The sequence below is a fragment of the Pyxicephalus adspersus genome, chromosome 11 (genome assembly GCF_032062135.1).
Source record: "Pyxicephalus adspersus chromosome 11, UCB_Pads_2.0, whole genome shotgun sequence".
Lineage (NCBI taxonomy): Eukaryota > Metazoa > Chordata > Amphibia > Anura > Pyxicephalidae > Pyxicephalus > Pyxicephalus adspersus.
This window is the reverse complement of record NC_092868.1, coordinates 5,368,202-5,384,911: the sequence shown is the minus strand read 5'-3', so window position 1 is coordinate 5,384,911 and position 16,710 is coordinate 5,368,202. Positions and strand designations below refer to the sequence as shown.

General features: G+C 36.6%; 1 protein-coding gene across 1 annotated transcript in view; it reads left to right on the top strand.

The window, feature by feature from the left end:
• Window positions 1-5,149, top strand: part of LOC140340964 (uncharacterized) — a 7,477-nt gene extending 2,328 nt beyond the window's left edge. Inside the window, exons 3-6 of the mRNA XM_072426441.1 lie at window positions 409-525; window positions 1,656-1,802; window positions 2,155-2,295; window positions 4,897-5,149. Of these exons, the coding sequence (XP_072282542.1) occupies window positions 409-525; window positions 1,656-1,802; window positions 2,155-2,295; window positions 4,897-5,111 (620 nt within the window). The 3' untranslated portion in view covers window positions 5,112-5,149. The remainder of the gene's footprint in view (window positions 1-408; window positions 526-1,655; window positions 1,803-2,154; window positions 2,296-4,896) is intronic.
• The last annotated feature ends 11,561 nt before the right edge of the window (window positions 5,150-16,710 follow it).

The window sequence follows — 16,710 nt, the reverse complement described above, 5'->3', positions numbered from 1 at the left end:
GGATACAAGACTTCTCTAGAGCTGCCCCGACTCTCTGGAATGGTCTTCCTCGTCCTATTCGGCTTGCTCCAACTTTCTGCTCATTTAAAAGAGCGCTCAAAACCCATTTTTTCAAACTTGCCTACCCGGCTTTTTCTGTCATTTGAAACCATCACTACTTCCCACCACTACATATCTATCCTATTGTGTGTAAATTCACCCACCTACTAGATTGTAAGCTCTTCGGGGCAGGGTCCTCTCCTCCTGTGTCACTGTCTGTATTAGTCTGTCATTTGCAATCCCTATGTAATGTACAGCGCTGCATAATATGTTGGCGTTATATAAATCCTATTTATTAATAATAATAATAATAATAATAATCAAAAGTGCAATGGTCACCATATAATGTTGGCTCCTCTGTTCTTTCAGGTCAGTCTTTGACATGTAAGCGTTGCTATTTATTGGACTCAGTAACCTGCACAGGATTTAATGAAGTCTGCCAACCTGGTTATGTGTGTGCATCTCGGCTGACAATTTCTTTTATAGGTAAGCTGATTAATTATGTTTCAAATAAACATCCCATTTGCAGTATTGTAGAACATATTATAATAGCTTCAATTGTTTTTACCAAAAAATCATGGATTAGTGTATTAAGGTCATTAGTAAGTTTTTTGTAGAACATTACACTGACTAATCTTTCCGGGTGAATTAATTGTATCATTTCATGCATTGGGTCTGATTCATCAAACCTTTCCAAGATCTTGGGTGAACCTGGAATGGATCTTGTCCAAGCAATAGCAAATGATTTAAGAAATTAATTTCAGGTTTGTTGTAACACCCAGGTTCTCCCATAATAGTCTATCTTCTCCAGTCTTGGTGAGCTTCAATGAATGATCAAGGAGCAGTGGTCATAAACTTACATACTTGGGGTTGCAATGGGCCCTTGTGAAGAGTCACAGGTTGTCATATAAATGGCTTTCAGACTGATCTCTACTTTATAAATATGGTGAGTGCCATGAGCACAAGTAATGGTCTTTGAAAAATGGCGATCCTGATGAAAAGCGTTTAATTTTCCAGCTGATAGGCACTTTTTTTGCAAGTCATAAATATATATAAGTATAAATAGGTGTATCAATGTATAAACTAGTCTGTGATTATCTCTCGCCCATAATGGTGATCTCCCAACTCTTTAGTAGAATGGTCTTGCATTTTTAATGATGGATGCACATTTGCAAAACAGGGAATCTGACATTCCCTCAAACATTCCCTGGTGGGATTCAGTTTCTGCCATTGAAACATGTGAATCTGGAAGAAGCGAATGTTTTAGGGAATATCTGATTTTGTGTTTAATAATTCGAGCCCATGGAGACATGGTGGCATCAGGTCAGTACAGATCTATGAAGATTTGTAACCATTTAGCTAGATCATATGGACCAATATCTGGAGTCCAATACACCGCCATTGCTGTCTTAGTCCCTATTATATGTGTACCTGGGATTATCTTTCTGCTTTACATAAAAAGAAATCTACAACCAGAAATTGATTTATAACCATTGCTATCCTCTTACCCCTATATAACCCCCCCCCCCCCCCCCCCTTTACACTGTTTGCATATTTTGTATATACAGAAATATCATATACAAATAAAATAACGTATTTCCATATATGTTTCTCAGGTTCTAGTATATATCAGGTTTTTCAAAGATTTTGTGCACCACAAGCTGAATGTAACGTCACTGGAACTTTCACGGATGAAATTGGTAAAAATAAGATCGCCACAACATGTTGTAACACAGACAGCTGCACTCCGACAGCTCCTAAATGTAAGTCAATTTGTACTTGAATGTGAAAGTGTGTAAAGAAGAATTCTTGTGAAAATGATTACACAGTATGATCAGCAATTACACATCTTGAAAATTGACAATAGGCTTATTGAAAATATTTGCCAACAAATTGCAAATGATATTTAAAACATCAATTCATTTTTTTCTGGATCACCCAGGTTCTCTTATGAAAGTCTCCTCCAGGCTTGGGTAGCTTTCTATAAATCAGGTGCATTGCATTCATTTGCCAAGGCCAATTCTTCTGTCCATCTATAACCATGTTACATTCACACTAAAAGTAACATTCACACAGCCAATTATGAGATAACTGATCTTTATTTCCTTCTATTAGTGCCGGACAGCAGTTCCCAACCTAATGGAGTGTGGTGTCAGCAGTGTATTTCATGGGACAAATCATCCTGTACTGGTGGCTTGGTGAAGTGTACTGGGGAGGAGAGCAAGTGTTTTATGGAATCTAGCAAAGAGTCTACAGGTATGCTAATGCCATTCCTTGGAGAAACTCGGAAATGAAATATATTTGGTGACATTGTGTATGTGCCTGGAGTTCTGATTCATCCTGGGTGTGGTGAATTTGAGACCATATTCCCAAAACTTCCAGGTAGTAAAAAAATATGTTTTGGTTATGTTGATCTTTAATTGGCTCCTGAGAGATATAGTGATAAAGTGATTTGAGATTTTATTGCAGTAACACACTTTGATAAAATAAGTCTTTCAACAGCTCATTTCTATGTCCTCTACCTTTGTTTTTATCTTTTTTTTGTTGTTGCATTGTGTTATTTTTACAGTAATTTTACAGCAACATACAAACAAAAGGTGCAAATAGCTGCAGATTTCCATGGGGTCATTGACTTTCCTTTATTATATGATTGCACATTTAATTGCAATAAAATAATTAAAAGGAGAAAAGACAAGAAGAGAAAGAGAAAGTTTTTTTGGCACCTCCAAAGTAACTTTTATTTAGGATATTATGATAGTTATGATATGAAGACTAATATCTATACAAAGCTCAACTAATAGGCATATCGGGGTACACAGATCATTGTACATGATTGTTGTTAAATAGAGCAAAGAGAGATGTAAAACTGTCACCAGCGTTTCATCGCTATGGCTTAATCAGGGGAGGGTAGAGACTTACAATAGTAGATTAAATAACATATTAATACAAATTTATAGGACACTTACTTATTTGAGAAATTTATACATAAATTATTATACATTTGCACCAGACGTATTAAGTAAAATCATACAGTTAGGTCTATAAATATTTGGACAGAGACAACTTTTTTCTAATTTTGGTTCTGTACATTATCACAATTCATTTTAAATAAAACAACGCAGATGTAGTTGAACTGCCAACTTTTAGATTTAATTCAGTGGGTTGAACAAAAAGATTGCATAAAAATGTGGGGAACTAAAGCTTCTTTTTACACAATCACTTTATTTCAGGGGTTCAAAAGAAATTGGACAATTGACTCAAAGGCTTTATCATGGGCTGGTGTGGGCAATTCCTTCATTATGTCATTATAATTTAAGCAGATAAAAGGCCTGGAGTTGATTTGAGGGGGGGGGGGGGTGCTTGTATCTGGAAGATTTTGACAACTAGAAATCAGACAACATGCGGTGAAAGGAGCTCTCCATGCAGGTGAAACAAGCCATCCTTAAGCTGCAAAAACAGAAAAAACCCGTCCCAGAAATTGCTGCAATATTAGGAGTGGCAAAATCTACAGTTTGGTACATCATGAGAAAGAAACAAAGCACTGGTGAACTCAGCAACGCCAAAAGACCTGGACGTCCATGGAAGACAACAGTGGTGGATGATGGCAGAATCATTTCCATGGTGAAGAGAAACCCCTTCACAGCCAACCAAGTGACCAACACTCTCCAGGAAGTAGGCGTATCGATATCCAAGTCTACCATAAAGAGAAGACTGCATGAAAGTAAATACAGAGGGTGCACTGCAAGGTGCAAGCCACTCATAAGCCTCAAGAATAGAAAGCCTAGATTGATTGGACTTTGCTCAAAAACATCTAAAAAAGCCAGCACAGTTCAGGAAATATATTCTTTGGGCAGATAAAACCAAGATCAACCTTTACCAGAATGATGGCAAGAAAAAAGCATGGAGAAGGGGTGGAACAGCTCATGATGCAAAGCATAGCACATCATCTGTAAAACATGGCGGAGGCAGTGTGACGGCTTGGGCGTGCATGGATGCCATGGCACTGGGACACTAGTGTTTATCCATGATGTGACACAGGACAGAAGCAGCCGAATTAATTATTTCATAATACAGATGGACAATGGCACAAAACATACAGCCAATGCAACCCAGGAGTTTATTAAAGCAAAGAAGTGGAATATTCTTGAATGGCCAAGTCCGTCACCTGATCTGAACCCAATTGAGCATGCGTTTCACTTGTTGAAGACTAAACTTCAGACAGAAAGGCCCACAAACACACAGCAACTGAAAGTTGGTGATGTAAAGTCCTGACAAAGCATTACAAAGGAGGAAACCTGGCATCTGGTGATGTCCATGAGTTCAAGACTACAGGCTGTCATTGCCAGCAAAGGGTTTTCAACCAAGCAATAGAAATAAACATTTTATTTTCAGCTTTTTAATTTGTCCAATTACTTTTGAACCCCTGAAATGAAGTGTTTGTGTAAAAAAAGGTTTTAGTTCCTCACATTTTTATGCTGAAAGCTTTTTTCATCTTTTTTAAAGCTGAAAGTCTGCAGTTCAACTGCATCTGAGTTGTTTCATTTATAATTATTTGTAGTAATATACAGAACTGAAATTAGAAAAAAGTTGTCTCTGTCCAAATATTTATGGACCTAACTGTATGTACACATCTTTACTCCCATTGTCCCTCATTAGAGATGAATGAAAGCCCTATATTCCCAAAAGAAGTGGTGTTTTAAAAGGTAGGCTAGACTATAGAGGGTATAATGTGTGTAACCAAGATATCGCCAATAATAAAAAAATAATGGCTTTGGTAATTACGGGGAAGAAGTTCAAGACATTAACAGTAGCCATGCCATTTCTAAAAATATAATCACAATTTTCTGTTTCTTCCAGGATCACAGACAGTTTACTCTTCCAAGCGTGGTTGTGCCTCTATAGGATACTGCAACAAAATGAATACAACATCTGATACTGGTGTTGTCCAGAAAGAAAATACCATCACTTGTACCAATGGTGTTCCTAATTATATTGCCACAGTCACTGTCAGAAATGCTGTGCCTACTACCTGCTTGCTCCTTTTGTTTGGCTTCTCAACAATCTATTTATAATTACTGGGAGATAATGAAATAAAATTGGTATTGGCATATCTGGAATTGTATTTGGGTGTATATTGCAATTTGCAGTTTAAATGGCACAATGATTTTTTTGGCTATCTGTAAGAGTGACATTCTTCCCAATTTCCAGCAATGTAAGAGACATTCTTCCCATTGACTAGCCCACTAATGTATGTGAGTTGTGGATATAGTAATTATAGGAGGGGTACCCCGAAGACATGAAAGTTATTTTAAGGGTCATGATTTTGTACACCTTAATCTTTATTGTAATTTGACAATACAATAGACTCCATTTTATAAACATGATTTAACTGGGACATTCTTTAGCATTATATTATATATTGTCATACAGACAAGTGTCATACATGCAATAAAGAGCATGAAACATATCGGAACAATAATAAAATGATTATAGAAATCTAGATCAATAATAGTTATAGATACCTTCAGGCCAGAAAGGGGAGGTAAAGGGTACCTTAAACAATGTTTATAAAGGTTTTTTTGCCTTCCAATGAACTATGTATACAAGGTCTGTCTATGAAATACCAAGACAGTGTTTCTATCACAAAGCAGGGGAATGATTCTGATCTTTTGCCATGAATGGAGACGGATCTGGGGGTTCTGGTAGATCAATAACAGCATGCAATGCCAAGCTGCAAAATCTAAAGCTAGTAAAGTACTTTCTTGTATTAAAAGAAGAATAGACTGCAGAGATGGAGACATAATCCTGTACAAAGCATTGGTCAGACCACATCTGCAATATGCAGTCCAGTTTTGGGCACCAGTTCACAAAAAGGACATTGTGGAATTGGAGAGAGTGCAGAGAAGGGCAACTAAACTAATAAAAGGAATGGAGGAGCTCAGCTATGAGGAGAGATTAGCTGAACTGAATCTATTCCCCCTTGAGAAGAGACGTATAAGGGGGGGATATGATCACCCTGTATAAATATATAAATGGTCCATATAGAGAACTCTCTTCCCCAATATTCACTTTGAGATCATTACAAAGCACAAGGGGGCGCTCTTTGCATCTGGAGGAAAAGACGTTTAAGCTCCAGATAAGGAAGGGATTCTTCACTGTAAGGTCTGTGAAAATGTGGACTCAGCTCCCTTGGGAAGTAGTTTCAGCAAATAATATAGAAGAAAAAACTGGATGATTTCTAGAAGCACAGAATATTACTGAGTATTAAGGCTTTAAACTAAAAATAACACCGACTGTTGATCCAGGGAACATCCGATTGACTCATGGAATCAGGAAGGATTTTTTTCCCCTGTTGAAGCAAATTGTACCCGGGGTTTTTTGCCTTCCTCTGGACCAACTATGTTTTTTAGGGTTTTATATCTGGGATATGTTTATTTCTCTAGTGGTTAAACTTGATAGATGTATGTCTTTTTTCAACCTAACCTACTATGTAACTATCCAAGAACACATACTACAGTTCTGGTAGGGCTGCAAGAGCAATCAGGGGAGCGGCCGAATTCACAAGGTAGGAAAGGCCCGATTCACTGAGAGATCGAATTTACAAATCTTGATAACTCCTAATTATCACCCTAGTGGAATTTACATTTATATTATTTGTAAAGCTGTCTCCCAGGCCCTGTGAAAATGGTCAGGATCTCTAGTTCTTAACTTGTTCAAGTAAGCCTACATAGATTAAATAATGTCTAATCAGTTCCCCTCTAATACAGAGCTGTTCAAAGGTACAGGGTGTGTTGGAGAGAGCACCAGACTGATTACTTCTAGTAATATATTGTCTCATCTGTAAATACGACAACCACACCACCCCATCCACCAAGTCTCAGATCACCTTCATCCTTTATTTTAGCATCATTCTAAAAGCCAGCAATTTGAGGAGGTGATCCCAGTGCCCACTGTGGGAGAAAGGTTCTGTTCAATCGAGATTGTAAGTATTTGTATGCCCACCAGAAGGGTAAGAAGGCCTGAAGATGAGGATACTCTCCTTTAATGCATCACCCTATGGAATATTCTTAGGGTAGGACAGAATGTGTGCTCAAATGCCCAGAAACATGTTTAGATGGTGTCCATGGTAAATATGCTAGAGGGTAATACTAAGAGATGTCTCCAACAACTAACAATACTCCCCTCCACCTGGCAAGCCCAATCTGAAAATTATGCTAAACTTACAGATTGGGAGTAAAAGTCTATATCCAGAAACCCCAAACCTTTGGCACTTTTAGGTTTTGCAACATATAAATGCCCAATATGGGTATAACTCCAGTTCCATGGAAGTTTAGACAAGCTTTGTAGTTAAAAATTGCCCAAATTTGGATAGTTTGCATAATACATATAAGACATATTAAGATAATATAATCATTATTAATAGGCTATGAGGGGGTAAGCCGCATGCATATTACTTTGTATTGAACAGGCAACATAAAGTTATCACAGGAGTCATTTTAAGAAAAATTCCTGAGAAAACCAATTAGAATTCAAGCTGGGCTGATTTATCACTGATTCCGCTGTCACCAGGAAACATCTTCATCTTTCTTTCCTCATTTATTAAGGTTAACCATTGAGCAATGATTATTAATAATAACATTAAGTGATTAAATAGTGCCAGCGTATTACACAGTTCTATACAAATCCAAGTTATGCCATAAATGTTCCTGTGAAGAGCTCACAATATAAAGTCGCCATCATAGTCTAAGGAGATTTTTTATGCACAAGATTTGCAGTTTTTCTCATTTTCTTTTTGTTATTCTGATCTAGCCATGCGTGAAGCAAATAACCAAGCAATTGTCCAAATAATCCCCATCACATACTGACACTGAGGATTAGAGTTCCTGTGTAGCAACATTTTTAGATGACATATTAAGCTACACAATATTCACACGGCTATTATCACGTACTGAAATAATATCTAACTTGTAGTTCTTCAGCTTATAAAGAACGTAGAGACATGAGATCTTACAAAGTCAGAGTCTAATAGTGACAGCTACAAATAACAAAAAACCGTTTTATTTCTCATAAAAGTACAAAGTTGTTTAAAAGTCTGTTTTCAGTTTGCTATTAGAGGGTACAGAAAGCAGACTATTAAAAAAAAAAAAAAGAGAGAACTGAAATGAGTCAATCAGTCCACAACATTGAAAAAAGTTCAGGGGGGATATATATATATGTTGCAAGTGTAAACATTACAAAGTGCTGTGTAATGTATTGTACATTCTCAAGATGGTGAAAACAGTGGAGAAAGTTGTATCAACCTTGGGCGGTAATCCCAAATTCTCCGCCCTGATGTTCCATCCCATTACTTCTGAAGGAAGTCCAGGTATCTATCCACTGAATGTTTTCTGTGCATCTTGTTTGATTTTCTTCTTTTTTTGTTTCTGAAGCGATGGGTGACTATAAATAATGTATTATATCTAGATGCTTGGTGACATATGGGGAGTTTTACTGGTTGCTGGCACTATTAGGATGACCTAGGTGTTCCAGCAAACATAGAATAGATCTGTTTCAGGATTGAAAACATTTCCCAACTAATAACAAAAATCCCTTACTTATCAGTTGGCAAATGTTTCACTCCTGGACCACATCCATTCCAGATTTTCTGGCTCACCCAGGTTCACTCATAATAGTCTATCTTCTGTCTTGGATAGCTTTAATAAATCAGGTCCAATAAGTGGGAAAAAAGAAAGTTTCCTCAATAAGGTTGAATTAAACACCTGATGGGTTCTAATTATTCCCGGATGTGTCATAATACAATGGATGACTATAGATTCATGACTAAGACTTCATGAGAACATGTACAAAAGAATATTACTGAAGCCTCCAGAAAGGTTGATATACAAAAGAAGTGACTAATTATAGCACCGTGTCAGAACCAACATAGTTCAAGTAACACACCTTGTAAGGAAAAAAAAAACTTCTTACACCCCCTTTTAAAATGTTCATCTTTTGTAGCTTAAAAAAATGAAAAAACTGGTTCTACATCTTTAACTTTTCTTCAGGCCAAAAAAAAAGTATAAATATGGGGTCTATCTGAGCAAGAATCGAGATCTTCCGAACACGCACTTCAGACAGCAAACTATCATCATGGCATTTCTTTTTCAGATTCTGGGACTGTTTTTAACTTTAGTAACATCTGGTAAGTATTTTATTATTCATTTTTAATATATATTTATAAAGAGAGAGAGTAGACGGAGTTATCCATTTCAGCTCTTGTACCTTTTACACCCTTATGGACCAGAACAATCTTTACATTTCCACCATGAGCATGTTTTATATGTTTTATTTATTTGGCAATACCGAATACCCTATACAAGAAATTTGCAATATTGGAAGGAAATACTGTATGTATTTTATTATTAATATTTTTTTGGTGCTGGGGAGCTAGGAAATATTATTATTTTATACACAAAATATATTTTAAAACAATATATTAACATTAATTACCTAATATATTGATAATAAAGACATAAAAATATTTAAAAAAAATTATTACATCAAAAGTTATTAGCTAAGGGAAAAAAGAAACAAGATTCTAATCAGGATTCTTTTTCTCCAGATGATCATCAAGATCTCTTTCACTGCAGTAGCTCCAGTCAGCTGAATGCTCATTGCTATTGTTATAGCAATAATCATTCCAGAAAGAGTTACTTGCTTTATCGTGGCCATACCATAACAATGGAGAATTTCAGTTTCAATAAGGGACGGAAATCTTGGAGTCCCCAGAAATACATGGATCTTTTTTTTATGAATGATGAAATCAATAGGGCTGGATTTATTAAAGCTGTTTAAGACTATCATGGGTAAACATGTGTGATCTAGTAAACCTGGAATGGATCAGGAGGGAAAAAAATTGCAAATTAAACAGCAAAGGATTTTGAAGACGTTTGCTGAATTATTCGGGTTCTCTGATGGTAGTCAGACCCAAAGTGTGCTGTGCTATCCACTGTCCCATGATGACGCTGAATATTAGAAGCGAATATACTGTAGAAGAATCAGTAATCGGTCAACTAATACATTTATTTAGTGCATGTACTAATGTCATGTTATATTTCAAAACACATAAAAGTATAATTTTGTAATTTCTTGATAGTTCTGTAAAAGATTACACACTGTAATTTTTATAAAAAGAATAACAACAATAGGATCTGTTTACCAGGCGGTGAATGTGACATTCATCAAACATTCTCTATCATTTTAGTAAATATGCATTTTTAAAGCTAAGGTGATTCAAAAACCACTAAATAAATATTGTGACCATAATTGCTGGGATGTTAGAAGGGGATCATGTCCCAAGTAAAAACGAGTTTTCCTGACTATATTTTACTTTGTATGGAAAAAACAATATATATATATAAAATCTATATATAAAGTATATTTTGCTTATCCCTATATCCTGACATTAGCTTGTTATATTAAAACCTGCAGTGCAAAGTTACAATTGGGGAGTATAAGTTCCACTGACATGATAATATTTTTAGTTCTAGTGATAAAGTTTGTGATAATTCTATCCAAGTGACATTTTCTTCCTCCATAGGTTACTCACTTTCTTGCACGCAGTGCTTTTCTACTTCATCAACCTCATGTAACGGTTCCAGTATCACCTGCCTATCTGGCTATCAATGTGGTGCTCAGTACACAACAACTACCATAGGTAAGTTCTAAGACCGCTTCATCAGGAAAATATGGAGACCGCTTCTTGAATAAGGTTGATGACAACAACACTCTAGGTTGGGTATCTCGACACGACACGGCAGGGCTGCAACACGAGGAAGATACATTCCAAACATTATCTGTGTGAGGATCTTTGATAATAACTTTTGAGAAATACTTGTTGTCCTTTATACCATCATTTGAAAACATTGTCCTTTTTCTGGCAATTTATCAAGAAGATATATGAGATAATCCTCGCCTCATAGCCTACATCACTTTGCTGTTTCACTAAAAGTCAGTGCTCTTTTTGTTTGAAGGAGATACCCACCCTAGTGTGTTGTTGTCATCAACCTTATTCAAGAAGTGGTCTCAATATTTTCCTGATGAAGCGGTTTTAAACCTGCGAAACGCGTAGAAAAAAAGAAAAAACATCCTATCTGACTTTTATGAGACCTTGCTATGATGTGAAAATGTCTTTGTTTTTACTTATATGAAGCTATATTGTTAACTTTTTACTTATGTTTTAAACCTCTTAAAATAAAAATTATATTTTCAGTTATTTTAAAGAAATTCTGTGCCCAAAAGTCGCGTTTTGGTTTGTGATACTTGTAAGCTAAAGATATTTGGTTGGGATATGCCACAATAATTGATAAAATTGTTACAACCTGACCTCTACTCCAAAATTTATATTTTGTGTGATATAATGCAAAATATTACATTTAGGTGGTGCAGGTGCCGTCTCTGTGCCAACTGGGATAGCTAGATTACCAAAATTTCTTAAGAATACACTCCTGCAGTGGGTTAGAATGCATTAATATAATGGGCTGTTCAATGTCAGGCCAAGAAAATGTTGTTTTGTTTTTAGTTTGCTGGATTTTTGAAACACTTTTACTAATTTTAAAGAATGGTGACCTTTAAAAAAAGTATTATCATAACATTTTTTAAATTTTATAACTGGGTGGATAACCCTTTTATATAATAGAAACCTGTTCTTGTTTTTTTTTTAAGTTTTTTATTTTTATTGGGAAGGACACCTTTTCTTTATTCTTTACTGCCGCAGCAGTAAGGAAGTAAGGGGAAACCCAGCTTCCTTGGATACATATCCCAGCAGACTTCAGTATGTGTCTTCTGAGTATACCTGGGGCTTTCCTGTATATTATCCCTCGCATGCATAGTGAGAACGTCAATTTTTATTTACATTTTAAGAAAGAAACATCACCTGATCTCGTGCCTGAACAGTGCAAGATCAGGTGTGGTTAAGAGGAACCTGGAATGATTACACCGCACCGGAAAGAAGAGTGAAGCTGGGATGACATGGGACTAACTGGAATTGGAAAGTTCCAAAGTGCCAAATTTTTACTGTTTTTCGTGGTGACAAACATAACAGTGCCTAAATCCCAACATTGAAAGCAACTACTTGTGAAAAATAACATACTTCCTTTACTTGTAGGTAGCGAAATCAATATCGATTATACAAAGACATGTTTTCCACAAAACCAATGTAACGTAAATGGAAGTCTCACAACAACTGGAGTAAGAGTGAAGTCAGCTGTATCGTGTTGCAATACTGACAACTGCACCCCAACTGTACCAACTTGTAAGTTACTCTATTTCTAATGACTTTTGGATTCTTCAAGATGCATGTTTCCTATTGGTGGCAGCCCCGGGAGCGCTTTTTAGCAGTTCACTATTTAACTTGAAAAAAATAGAATTGACTATACCAGTGATTTTTTTATTATTTCAGTTTTCAATTCATCATGATAGGTCTCCACAACTTTCATTGTTGGAATGATAAACTGTTACTCACACAGCAGGAATTTATTTTTTTTCTGTCCGAATGCAGTTTTCCAACCTTGATAATGATATTCTGTTTCTCCCCCAAAGTGCCTGGAGATAGCTCAGTATCCAATGGGTTGACATGCCGAGCTTGTGCCTCAGCTGACTCTACTTGGTGTTATACTTCAGATACCATTCAATGCACCGGCTCCGAGAACATGTGCCTCCTTTACACTACCAAATATTCAGGTAAATGCTACAGATATGGGTAACAATTTTCTAAAACACGAGTAATACAATAATGTCTGCTTACAGCAAGGAAGGAGATCATTAAATTAGCTTTCTGTCCTCTAAGTTGCAGCCTGCAGCATCCCTAGTTTCCCTTTAGTCATGAAGGTTCTCTCAGCATTCAGAGTTTGTGCTGCAGCCAATGAGTGCATTAGTTTCTCGCTTGATGTTGCTCTGCCATTGGCTAGTGGCCCTTTATAGTTTCCATGCACCAGTTACCCGTTGTAGCGGTCTAATCCTCTGATGGTGTGATATTATGTTTGATTACCTGTTGCTGCCTGTTTCTGGACCTGAAATTGTTTGCTGCCTGGAAGGACCTTTGCTTGTGAACCCAACTATGCTTACCATAACCCCCCTGGTGATATTGCCGAGTGTGGCTCGGGGTAAAAAAAACATGCAAAAAGCAGTAGCCCCAAGCCACAACTAAAAACAATTAAAAAAAAATCACTTACCTTGTCCCATCACATCCCTTATTGGATGGATCCCCTCCTTGGGCCGCTTCCCCTTCCTTTGATCTTCAGACGGCAAGTCTAGTGGCACTCCCCGGGATTTTCTCAGCGGCGTTGGTGAATATGTCGGTGTGCGAGGGAGGCGGGGCAGAAGATTTTATTAATTTTGGTTGGATTCAATACAAAATAGCTGTATTAAATTGAATACAATAAAATCTTAAAATTTTCATGTACCCTTGTTTTAACAGATTTTTTGTATTTAAAGTTTATCATTATCCCCCCTAGCGTTCAAATTCTGTCCGTATTTCATATGCAAAAAGTGTTACTTTTTTTGCATGGAAATTTATTTTACATTGTAGGCTATAATTCTTAGGCATAACTCACAGAAATATGTCCAATATTTAATACATTTAATATTAAATTTTAAATAAAAAAAAAAATCTGTTAAAAAAATAAAATATTACAGAAACATGTAATATAATTGTACAGTAGCTTGTCTAATTGGACTCAATACAGCTATTTTATATTAAATTCAATACAAAATGATTGTATATTGCTTGTTTTGCCCGCCCTGGAGAACGTCTCTGCAGTTCACAGCTGAAGAGGGGAGGAGGACGTCGCCCGAGAAGCTGCGGGGACCAGTTGGATACCAGGGGATGCCGACGGAGCAAGGTAAGTGGGGTTTTTTAAGGTGTGACTCAGGTTTACGGCTTTTTGCTGTTAAACCCCCCCCCCCCCCCCAGAGTCACACTCAGGAATACCCCTAGGGGGGTTGAATTTAATAAATGCATTAAATGTTGGATATAGTTCAGTGAGTTATGCCTAACAATTAAAGGCCTACAATGTAAAATACATTTCCATGCAAAACAATGTAACGGACAGAATTAGAAGGCTAGGGGGGGCGGGTAACCCCTGGATACCTTGTTTATCAGACTGATACCTGTGTATGACCCTTTATCTCTTTCTGGATTTGCCTCTGCTGGATCCTCCTGTACTATCTGTGGAACACCTGGCAACTGTCCTGTCTTCTCATTGAGTCCCCTGTCCTGCTTTGTGGGCTCCTGGTCCTTTGTCAGTCCTCCCCAGATGCCATCCTCTGCACACTGTAGTATTGGGGCATCCGTGTGCTTCGAGGGCCCAACCATGTGATAAAAAGGGGCTTACTAGAATGTGGAGGTAGATTGGGAGACTGGTGCCGGACCAGAGCAGTACACACATCTTCCAGTAGTTTCAAAAGTTGCCAGAAGACTTCTTTTTGGTTAACGATAAGATAGCAGGTCAGGCAGATCTGTACATAAACCAACAAAATGACTAGAAAATCTTTGTACCATATTAATTTCATTTCCACTTAAACTGTATGTTTCATTTCTAAAATGTTTCTTTGATATCCTTTCTTCTTTTTTCAGGAACCGGATCTCTTTCAGGGGCAATTCGGGGTTGCTCCACAAAAAGCCTTTGCGACATTGGCAGCCAGTCTTACACCATTAATGGACTAACTATAGAGACTAAGTATATCTGCACTAGTGGAAGTATGGGTCTCCAAAAAGCCTTTTACCTCCCAGCTGTGATTTGCCTTTTCTTCCTCAAATTATTGATCTGAAGTTTAGTTTTGACATATTTGATGGGGATAAAAAAAGTCTCACGTCTCTTATCTTCAACCTATCACAACCACGTAACTACTTCTGATGTTAAGAAAAAAATAAAATGAAAAGCCAGTTGAATGACATACAGAAGTTAATTATGTGCGCCAATTAGATTTTTTTATTATAATCAATAAAAGTTTATGTTTTTAAAACAATATTTATAATTCTTCCTTGCATCTGACTTTGAGTAGTAATTCTCTAGATCGTTCACTTATTAGTGTGCTGTACCTTATCCCAAATCAAAACACAGTCCCAAATCATCGTAGTACTAACCATGAAAAATAGGGGCTCGCTGGTCCAACAACATCGGACTTCAACATACCACCATCAAGCATAAACAGTGTTTTCTAATAAACATTAAAATAATATTTTTAATATATTGAATGTTACATTGTAGATTGATGTATTTGTGTTTTTTTCTAATGAAACTGCTGGTAAAACGCGTAGAGAAACATACAAGAGCTATAACATGGTTATTTTAAACATATTAGATATTATAGATAAGGAATACAGGTAATACTATTATGAATGAATAAATTGCTAAATATTGGCCTAATCATGTTAAAAAGCAATCACTCATTAGTTAAATTATTATATTTTTTTCTTTTTTTTCAGAAGAAAAATAAAAACGTGGAAAAAAATGAAATAAAAACTGTAAACAAATAATAACCAAACACATCAAGCTAAAAAAAAAAAAAAAAAATATTAAAAAACAAACAATAAAAAAAAAAAGATTTAAAACTTATTTTTTTAAATAGACATTGCATATTGATTTTTTTTATCACCTTTGTACCAATAATAATTGTTGCGTTTCCAGGTAGGTGGACTAATAAGTAGACAATGCCTATTATTTATTATAAATATTAACACACGCACCAACTTGTTTATTGACAGAATTACATTGTTACATGACAGTAATAAAATGTACATGTCTCTGGGTGTCACTTTACTTGGGGGAGGAGAGGAGAAAATAATGCAGTTAAAATATGTGGGAAAAAACCCTAAAAATGAAAGAAACCAAAAAAGTTACTGGGTAATAGCAAATGACTAACTCAATGGCCGATTTATCGGTAGATTTGCGCGTACGCTTGACCGCACGTGCCAGTCAGTAAGCTCTATTAGCATGAGTCGGGTCCGAGTTCTGGTGAACTCACTTGTCGGTTTCCTGGAAAAATGAGCAAAGATCTCGAATATGCCAATTAAGGCGATGAATTTTCAGCGGCGGGATTCAGAAGATGTTAATAGCAATTGATTAGCGCACACCTGCGCCCTGTGTGCATCTCCAGTTCATTTGACAGGTCGGTTTGAATCTTTAACCACCCTACCGCTAAACCCGACCTTGGTTCGGGTTAAGAAAAATTACAATTATCGATAAACCCGAACTTTTCTCGCTGTATGAAAATCATCACTTACCTGGTCCCGCTGCGATCATCCAGCGTCGTGTTCCAGAGTCGTCCTCCAGCGTCAGGTGCCTTCTCCGAGAAGAAGAAGCCGGCCGGCGGAGAAGAAAAATCTAGACATCAGTGTAACGCCCAGGTGGTTAATGCTTGATGTTTTGTTTGTGTAAGTGTTACTTTTTTATGTTACATTCTACTCAATCACAAACTTGCTTCATTTATAGTTACATTTGTTGCACTTGTTGTTACTTTTTCTTTTGGTTGCAACACTCCAAACTAATTTCTATCAAGGTGAATATATACTACGTGGCACTTTCAAATACGTCAACACACAATAGTATGAGTGTAAAAAAATATGTGAACAAACATTTGTGACCTGATAAAAATTTTGTTCTAGTTTGACTTTAGAGAAATCAAATATTT